General features: G+C 35.3%; 1 protein-coding gene across 1 annotated transcript; it reads right to left on the bottom strand.

The window, feature by feature from the left end:
* Positions 1-797: 797 nt before the first annotated feature.
* On the bottom strand, positions 798-3,356 carry LOC113741040 (ankyrin repeat-containing protein BDA1-like). The gene is made up of 2 exons (XM_072074024.1): positions 2,644-3,356; positions 798-2,051 (listed from the first exon to the last, which is right to left on the bottom strand). The coding sequence occupies exons 1-2, from the start codon at positions 3,217-3,219 to the stop codon at positions 1,278-1,280; spliced, it is 1,350 nt and encodes a 449-aa protein (XP_071930125.1). The 5' UTR covers positions 3,220-3,356; the 3' UTR covers positions 798-1,277.
* Between the last annotated feature and the right edge of the window lie 7,456 nt (positions 3,357-10,812).

The raw sequence follows: 10,812 nt of genomic DNA on the forward strand, positions 1-10,812 counted from the left end.
ATCTATATCCATAGGCAAAGAATGAGCTGAAAGTGTTTAATTATTTTATTTGCTCTTTAACTCAGTCAAAGTTGACCGTTAGAAAAAATCAAAATAAAAAACGAAGACGTTGATTTGTAGCCCATAATTAATAAAAGAAGAACAAGCATCAAATTGATCCAACAAAAGTTCTAAACTCGGAGATCTCCTTTAAAGTGGTCTCAAGAGCAGAAAGAGATGCATACCATTCTGCTTTTGCAGATATGGGATTATCAAATAATTTTTGCAACTTTGATCCATTACACTCCACGTACATAGCAGCAAATTATCAAATAATTTGCTGCTACTCCTACATAGCAACCTGGCTTTAGGGCAGTTATTAGTTGCAAACTTCAATTTTTTCGATAATCACGGAGAAATTTGCAATCAGTACTACCCAACAAAACGAGCAAAGGGAAAAAAAAAGCTGCTTTGCAAAAGTTGTTTTCTTGGGAAACAAATGCATACAGATCGATGTGCTTTTCTTTTGGAAAAAAGTAGAAATATACGTTTTGTTAAAATATGGCTTCAAGGTAGGAGAAACTCAATTTCAGCAATCATAATAATTAGAAAAGCTACATAGATGTCAACGCAGCTCGAAGTGACAATCAGGATTGTCATTGCAGTGCTTATTTCAGAAGAAAGAAAATTATTCGACAAGGTGAAAATGTGGTAACAAAAGCACCAGTTCATACCTCATCAACTTCATGACAAGAATATTCAAGGGATGTTTCAACTACAAGGTTAGTGAGAACTTTGATATACCAATTGATTCATAATTTAGAGGAAGAAAGTGGCCTGCATTTTTTATCACCAATTTTTAACAAGACCTGCAGTTTTTATAAGACATAACGAATAAAAACGAAAGGAGCATAAATACAGATGCAAACCGACAAATTACTAGGAACTAATTTTGTATTAGCTTAATATCTTCTATTAACTTCGCAACCAGCAACAGAGGAAATCGAAACATCACCATCACAACCGTTAAGGATATTGCACAAGACTGTTCATAGTCAGAGTAGAGTTGTCATCCCTTGCAAGTTTGAGACTCTTCGCTCTCCAGGGCGGTCGCCCACCTGGGCAGCCAGCGCATTATGTCGGCGGAAACTCTGACGCTGAAGATTGATTGGAAGAGGCTGCAACTTTGACTTTAAAACTGATAGTAACAATATTAAGATCCTGAAAGCTATCGGGAAGTGAGATAATTCCCAGCATGGACAGGGATCTTGCCAGTAGAAGTTCAGAATGCAGAATGTTCAAAGTCGTAGATGATCTCTAGTAACATAATAATTACCAATATGGGCTCTATTTTTACGCCACAGAGCGCCCAGGTTACTTGCAATGATTAAAAGACGGTAGTAGGGATAAATCATGGATAAATAGAGAACAGTAGAAATAGGTAATTCTGGTGATATAATCCTCAATGAGACGCCGTAGATGAATGAAAGACTAGCGTAGACCAGCCGCACATAAAATACCTCGGGAAGCAGCTTCAAGATAGTTACAAGAGAGGTCCAGAAAATTATTGTGTTGAAGAAATAAAACGTCCCGAACACTTCCGACTCCATTTGTACTTCTCCTGCGGCGTCGCTGGTGTCTATAGTTGTCTTCTTGCTGGCAAAATTTGAACTAGAAGAAATATTGGAAGAATTGTTGCTAAACAAAATGGTGTCACCTCCTGAAGAAATTCCACCTGGTGGGCTTAGGACAGCTTGATAGCTAGCTGCAAAAAATACTAGAGCAACCATAAGGATGGCATTTCGCATCTCACTTGACAAGCCATCAAACCAACCATCAGGATCCGCACTTAGCTCGAGAACTGTATTGGTGAATGTTGCCTTTGAACTGAGAATATGGGCAAAAGTATGAAGTGGACGTAGAGATGAAGATGTTTTCGCGCCCGCTTTACTTAAAATTTTGGCAATCCTCTCATCACCTGTGTTTGGCAGTCCCGTGAAAGTATCAAGACATGTGAAACCTTCTAAATTCTTCTCATTTATTCTCACTTTTTTGATTAGCAACCTGATAACCTGAAGAAGTGACCAAGATGTCAATAAAATTAGCTACTTAAATGCTTATTGTACAAACTGCATAGAGGCAGTTTTTAGATATCGTGCTTATAACCTTCTTGCCCAAAAAAAAAAAAAAAATTACAGCAAAACTCCCAATGTATATGAAGAGTTGCTATTTGATCACATCAATTGCAACATAATTTTGTGAAGTTGCTATTTGATCATATTAATTGTAACATTATTTGGTGAAGCGAATTGTCACCGACAAAATTTTAAGCTACAAAACGATGAACGTTTAAGTGTATAGCAAAATCATGAAGAAACATACTAAATCGCTAAGAATTGGAGACCTACAAGAGGACCAAACTTAATCAAAATGGTGCTCAATAGAGCCTATGCTGGATGTTTGGTCGAATCTCAAATGGGCCAAGTTTGGGGAATTACACCAAAATATGAGTAATTATTAGTTAAACGAATGAACTTTTTTTTGGGTAAGTTAAGCTAATGAACTTTGCTTCTAAAATATGCGCAAAGGTCAAAAAGACTTGCATAATTTTCATATTTAATTAATAAGTGTAAAAGAAAAAAAATTAGGAAAAAGATTTCTTGCCTCAAAGTTGTTTGTAGAGGCTGCAATATGCAAGGCAGTATCTCCATTCTCATCCGTCCAGTTCAAGATGCGTTCCTTATTATTTCTCTTGAACCAACTCAAGAGCACCTGTAAAGCTCTGACATTCATATTTCTAACAGCAATATGAACAGCCGTTTCTCCTCGAATGGTCAAATCTTGAGTGGACTCCGGGCATGCCTCTAGAAATTCAGCCAAAAGCTCAGCATCGCCGACTTCAGCTACATAGTGCAAAGGCGTAAACCCCTCCCTTCCTTTGACGCGAATGAGCTCAGGATCATGCTTAACCAGCCGTTTTACTGTTCCAGTTTTCCCACTTCGCAGTGCCAAGTCCAGTGGACCATACCCGTCCGGGTTGAGCTTCGTGCGGAATGGTGGCTTTAACCTTAGGACTTCAATGGCAAAATGGGTGGAGCCAGCAGCTGCTGCTATGTGTGCAGGCGTATCCACAAATGATGGCTCAACATATTTATCCAAAAGGGTTGGATCCTGCCGGAGTAAATCATATAAGGCGTTTATGTCTCCTGATTGAGCGGCCTCAGCCAGTATCTGCTCCATAACTTCCTATGATACTTAATTCAGCAATTTTTCACCTCATATTTATAAGCCACAGATAATACTTCTATATTGCACAACTTCATCGCCCTAGCTAAGAAACTTGCTTGGAAGGTTCACTGACATTCCTTGGCATTTTACACAATCCCAATCCAATGATTCCTTTTTCCAAGTCTTACCTAATCCAATATTATATTGTTCTCCCTAATCCTATGTCTCAGCAATTGTCTTTAGTCTTGGCTCTATTCAGGGGCGAGCCATGAATTTTCTCGTTATGGGGCCAAAGATTCTTGCACTTGCATTATATTTATTACTCTGGTCTCATCTTTCAGTATCATACGCCAATTTTCTAGTCGACCGAGCATATCTATTTAGCCTCTGCAGTTTTTTCACTTAATCTGAAAACCAATGTGTATGATATGCCAGGCATATACACTTATGAAGCAAATATACTTTATGGTAACAATTACGTATCATATGATATTGGTGGTATAGTGGTGACGATCACAATACGTAATTTACTAGCTGCGATGTTGAAGTAGGGGAAGAGTGGTGGTATATATTTTGTTTTAGTAGCAGATAATTCTTTTTTGTCCGGCCGGTGATAATAAGCAGCTAGCTGCCTATAGTTGTAGTGCTGCTAATATTGCTTTCACCGGCGGAGAGAGCCTCTCTCTCTTTCTCTCTCTGTGAGTGAGTGAGAATAACTATTAGGATGTGATGAGCGTAGAATGATCACATGGTCTTGTATATTGAGACATACACATGAAGGTCCACTTTGTTAGTACACACTAACAAAAACCATTTGTACCAATTAAATGTAAAAGGCCACTTGAGAGAGACACACGGAGTTGAAATCAAACCCCAGGTTGGGAACAAGCGTAAATAAAAAGTTGGAGTGGCCCCTTTCGTCCTCTCCTTCTCTCTTAAAAATAGAAGCCTACGCCACTGCTTTCTCCGATGCAGTTGTCTTCTTCAATATCATATGACAATATGCAGCTTTATCTCCATAATGCACAAATGGATCCATCATTCAAGCATTGCACTTCATCTCCCCCCTTTTTTTTTGGAATCTGGGATTTTTGATCGGCAACAATTATAAATTTGTTAAAAATATTGATATTTTTTATTTTGGCTTTCACTGAACAAAAATATTAATATTGATAAATTTATTCCTGTGTTCTTTTCGATCCTAATTTCCAGGTTCACGATTTAAACCTTGAATCTGACAATGAAAAAAGCTCTCTGAACACTATAGGGTTAACAATATTGATATTGATACTGAACAAAAGTGGTGCTATTACAATAGATGAGTGCTTGTTGCTTGTACTTGATTTGTGTTGGGGAGAGTCGAACAAGAGGGACAAGAAGAAGGAAAAGGTTAGACTAGCACTTCAATCCTCAAACCACCTTATTTATCGATATATATAGGATCAATTGTTTTTAATGGACCAAATTGGAAAACAAAAGATTATAAGATAAAAATAAAATTGGATATGGAGATGACAAGAAGTAAATTTCACATATAGCCAAATCAGAAATTGGAAAAGAGAAGTGTTCCATTAAACATTTTGTAAGTTCCTCAAGTGCTAGGACTTATGAAGATGTTACGGAAGTAAGTACTAGAGGTAGATGATCATTTGGTCGAACAATTTGACATCTGAGATGGATGTAATCTTCCAAAATGGTACTCTTCGTGGACTGAGAAATCTTTGAGCAATCATCTTGCTCCTATCTGACTAAAAAATGGATCTCAACATTGAATTTAATTTTCTAAGTTTTTGAAACTCCCACCAACCAAAGAAATCTGAAGCCTTGTTTGGATTGCTGGTATTGTTGGCAATTTTTTTTCCCAATTTTTTAGGGATATTTTCTTAATATATTTTCCAATAACTTTTTTTTTTTACGTCAAATGCAATGCATAATGAAAAAGTACTATAATGGTATTTTTTTTTCTGCAAAATTTGCAAAAATGAAATTCAAATGGGCTCTAAGCATTAGGGGTATGATAAAAGAAAAACTCAAAAGTTAGAAGAGATTCAAGTGTAATTTAAGAATTTCTTGTAATTCATAATTTGAGAGTAATTAACGATTTATCCTTCTTTAGTTGAAATGCAGAGATGAGATACACCCTATGATTGATAGAAAGAAAGAAAAATAGAGATTGCATGAGTCTGAAATGATGCATCAAAGAATATAGAAATCACCAATAAGATAAAAAAAAATATATGTCATACATCCAATCATTAGTTGTACACATAGAGTATTATCATCCTTATGACATAGGTGTAATAATATTATGAGTATACACTAATTTTGTTAAAATATGATAGTACGCTTCATTATCTGTTAGATTTTGAGCTATAAATCATGTAAAAGCTGGAAAAAAAGTTCTAAATATGTTAGATCCTTGACTGTGAATTATATTGAGTTTTTTAAAAATTAAGAATAGTTAAAGAAAATAAAAATCACACTAATATTATGTTATGATGTTGACAATCAAAATATTCCTAGTAGTTTAAGTGTAAAAGGCAAAAAAATGTGTTTAAATGTGTTTTATTTTGGGATGACATAATCACACATTAACAATTTCATTGCCTTGTATTGAAAAACACACATTTACAGCATTTCTAGTAAAAACATTTCAAAAAACACCTAAAAGATAATAAAATATCCAAATAATAGATCAAAAAACATCCAAAATATTCAAAACCACAGAGATGCATTAAAGCTAGGGACGCATCACAAAATATTGATTTGATGTAATGGAGGACAAACACATGTTACTTGGTCATCCAATCGAGGGGTTTATGCGCAAGAAATATGAATTCCTACGAAATTAATTTTGCTAAAAATGATATTATTATTTTATTTCTTTCAAGATGTGGTGCAAGCTTATATACATGGGTGTACTCTTTTTTTTTTTTGGGATCATATACATGGGTGTACTTATATATTGAATAGACATATATGAACAAAATAATGCTAATTTTTACCAGATCCGATAAAATATTAAAAAATCATACAATCGCATCGAAACCTCAAATATGCTTTGCCCAAACCCCTTTTTTTTTTGTCCAAATCCAATTGCTATCTAGTTTTTTGTTCAATTTGATGAGTAACCCCACCTTGTTAATAAATAATAAGAAGCACTCCCAGCCAAATAAACATTCTACGTTTTTGACGAAAAGTGTCCATCAAAAGAAAAGAAAAGAAAAGAAGAGAGAGACTTTGTTATGTCTACTTACGATTCGTAGATATTGCACTTTGAAAACTCCAAGGCATCATTCTCGAATGGTGGATTAAAAAAATATCACTTTGAAAATTTAAACACATCAATTTGCGTCAGCTACGCCATGCCCTCAAAAAAATCACCTCATAATGCTCTTTTTAGATTCAAGAGAGATTGTAGAGTAAAAGAAGATGATTTGAGATTCAAATTAAGAACTTTATGCTTATATGGCTAATACTTTTGCAGATATGGGATTATCAAATAATTTTTGCATCTTTGATCCATTACACTCCACAAAAATAATTTGCTGCTATTCCGGTCTAGCAACATTGTTTTAGGGGAGTTACTGGTTGCTGACTTCAATTTTTTCAATAATCACAGAGAAATTTGCTATCAGTACTACCCACCAAAATGAGCAAAGGTGTAAAAAAAAAAAAAAGCTGCTCTGTAAAAGTTGTTTTCTTGGGAAACAAATGCATACAAAATTATATCCCGTTTGGATTGTATCTTTTAGAAGTTTTTATAAGAAAAAACACTGTAATGATATAATGTATGTAAAATATAAAAGACGATTAGAAAATGCGTATAGAGTATATTTCAAAAATTGTTAGCCAAAAATTCAAAAATAAAAATTCAAACAAGTTCATGTGTATAGATTTTTTTTTTCCTTGCACGAAACACTTAAAAACTGTTGACGTTCCATTTTTTTAATAATATTACTCAAGACTTACATTACCATAATAATCATCAAACAATTCCAATCCATCGGGAGAGTGAGATGTACCATTACTAGGTCACGTCTTACTACTTTGAAAAGGAAAAACAAACAAAAATTCTGTGAACCAAAACGCGTTCTTTCCCAGGAATTGCATGGATGAGTAAAACCCAAATTTTAGCTTGTGGGTTTGACAAGATCACGACTTCTATCCGACTGCATAGAATTCTCACGTCAATAACATGCAAACGCCGCCGTCGCATGTTGCAAAATTCATCACAGAAGCTCCAGAATGACGGGATGAGTCATACTTGAGCAGCAAAACAAATAAAACCGGGTTCGAGAAAGGAATTATTATGAAGAAAGTTATGTTGAATTCAAAGCCACAATTGTGGACTTTGGTGGCAGAAATCTTCATCCCACATCGATGGGTTTATAAATTGGGGAAGGATTTGAGAGTTATAAATTAGCTCTCAAGCCTTCCCAATTAATTGTACCAAACACCAACAAAAGAATTACACCAAAAAAGATTTTGTAATTCTTTTATAATTCTTTTTTCTCCCAAAATTTATAATAGCGGGTCGCTTGAGTGGTGCTCAGAGATTAGGCAAAATTGGCCGAACTCCGTTATCAATTTTCGGGTGCATTCTTTCCTTTTCTCTTTTATTTATTTCACATTTATTTAGTAGTTTCTTTTTAATTGTAGTATAGTATTTAATATATTTGTCGGATTTATTTGTAGTGTTTTATATGGTTCATTTGGGTGTATTTTCTTATTCGTGTGTACATATTATTTATGTATACACAGGTCTAATTGTGGTAATTATAGTTATTAAACCCAACCCGGGAGGAAACCCGGCGAAAGAGGTGGGTCAACGGGTTACTGGTTGAACCGGTGGGTCACTAATTATATTTAAATATTATATTTCACAATTTTTAATATAAGATATAAGATATAAATTATAATAAATAATGTCATAATAAATGCTCATATAATTTAATTTGCTATAAAATAATTAATTCATATAAGAATCAATAAAATAATAAGTTATTTAGTAATATACCAAACTTCAAGTATAAAATTTTATCTATGTTTAGTGTAATTATCTAAGTTATTTATGAATTTTAAGTGCAAAAAATGATTAAAAATAATATTTGTCTTTAAAATGAATTATGTAATATGTCATTTTTAAGTCCATTTTATAACATATAAAGTTTGGGGTCATAAATTTTTATTAAAAGATTTCAAATAAATTTATTTTAGAGAAATAAAAAAAAAGATAAAGTAGACAAAACGTTTATATATTATAAGTAAGCTACTCAATCAACAAATGGTGAAGTAGCTTGGTGGTATGCGCGTTGCTGCAAGGACCGGAGGTCCAAGGTTCGAGTTCCAGCAAAGGAATAAAATTTTTATAGGACCGGAGGTCCAAGGTTCGAGTTCCAGAAAAGGAATAAAATTTTTATACGAAATCCGGTTCCTAGACGAAATTGGCCGGGTTTCCGGTTTCATCCGGTCGAATCGCCGGTCCGTTGACTAGTCAACGATGTCAACGATTTGATTGTTTAAACGATCTAATTTTAAACCCAGTCCGGTCCAATGTCCGGTTCACTGGTTTGACCAAGGACCGGAGGTCCAAGGTTCGAGTTCCAGCAAAGGAATAAAATTTTTATACGAAATCCGGTTCCTAGACAAAATCGGCCGGGTTTCCGGTTTCATCCGGTCGAGCCGCCGGTCCGTTGACTAGTCAACGATTTGATTGTTTAAACGATCTAATTTAAAACCCAGTCCGGTCCAATGCCCGGTTCACTGGTTTGACCGGTTCGACCGCCCGGGTCGGGCCGGATTTAATAACTATGGTGATAATACTCCGTGCACGTAAATTTTGTCTAGGAGACTGGGTTTTAAGTGGGATCGCTTGTGACCCCTCCAGTCTTTCCTGGGAATTTACTTGAAATGGTAATTCTGTTTAAGGAAATTGTTTTAACGATCTTTCCTGAAAATTACTGAATCAGTTTAAATCACTAGTTGAATTTTTAAATAAAAAATTACCCGATTTCCCCAACAAGTGGTATTAGAGCTGAAGGTTTGTCCTTTGGCCTGTTTGTAATTTTTATATTGAATACTATTATTTGAGTTTGTAATGACATCAGACAATTCCACGTCAAGAATTACATCTGGGGCATCGGCTTCCTCATCTACATGATCGAGGACTCCAATGTCAAGTTCGAAATTGGCGGTGGAGATATTTGATGGTACTGGCCATTTCGGAATGTGGCAAGGCGAGGTCATAGACTCCCTTTTCCAACAGGGTATTGACATTGCCATTGAAGAAAAGAAACCAGATGACATAGAAGAGAAGGAGTGGAGTACTATAAATCGGTTTGCATGCGGAACTATTCGATCGTGTTTGTCCAGAGAAGAAAAGTATGCTTTAAAAAACGAGACATCTGCATGGAAATTGTAAAGGGCATTAGAGGAGAAATTTCTGAAGAAGAGTGGTCAAAATAAACTCCTTATGAAGAAGAGATTGTTCCGATTCGATTACCAACCAGGTACTACTATGAATGAACGCATCACTATGTTTAATCAGTTAGTAGCAAACCTGCTAAATTTAGATGCGAAATTTGAAAATGAAGATTTGGCTTTGATGTTATTGTCATCTCTTCCTGATGAATTTGAACATTTGGAAACTACGTTACTTCATGGGAAGGAGAATGTGTCTTTAGATGTTGTATGTTCTGCTTTGTATAGTCATGAATTGAGAAAGCAGGATAAAATAAAAAAGAAATTAGCTACAACAGATGAAGCGTTAGTGGTAAGAGGTCGTCAACAAAACCAATTAAAGGGGAGAAAAGGAAGGTCCAAATCGAAAAGCAGAGTTGCCAAAGATAAGTGTGCTTTCTGTCGTGAGAAAGGGCATTGGAAAAAAGACTATCCAAAACTAAAGAAAAAAGGGAAAACTCCGCAAGACGTAAATGTTGCAAAATGCAAAAGTGATGCGGAATCAGATTTCTCTTTGGCTGTATCACTTTTAACATCCCATCCAAATGACTGGATTTTGGATTCAACTTGTACCTACCATATGTCTCCCATGTGGGAGTGGTTCTTTGAATTTGAAAAACTTGATGGTGGAGTTGTGTACATAGAAAATGACAATCCATGTAAAACAACTGGCATAGGTTCAATCAAGCTGCGTAATCATGATGGATCCACCAGAATCCTGAAGGATATTCGGTACTTGCCGAATTTGAAGAGAAATCTCATCTCCTTGGGACTCTTGGAGTCAAAAAGCCTAGAAATGAGGATGCGAGATGGAATTTTTAAAGTAACTTCGGGAGCACTTATGATGTTGAAAGGTGTGAGAAAGAATAATTTGTATTACTATCAAGGTAGTATAGTTGTTGGGACAGCAGTAGCAGCAACATCTTCCAGTAGCAAGGATTGTTGAAAGGTACGAAAGTTTGTAAATTAGAATTTTGTGAGCATTGTGTTCTGGAAAAATAAAGAAGAGTGAAATTTGGCACTGGCATCCATAATACCAAGGGTATTTTGGATTATGTGCACTCAGATGTGTAGGGGCCTGCCAAGACTCCATCCCTTGGAGACAGGTACTATTTTGTCACTTTTGTTGATGATTTTTTCAGA

This window comes from Coffea arabica, chromosome 1c (genome assembly GCF_036785885.1).
Source record: "Coffea arabica cultivar ET-39 chromosome 1c, Coffea Arabica ET-39 HiFi, whole genome shotgun sequence".
Classification (NCBI taxonomy): domain Eukaryota; kingdom Viridiplantae; phylum Streptophyta; class Magnoliopsida; order Gentianales; family Rubiaceae; genus Coffea; species Coffea arabica.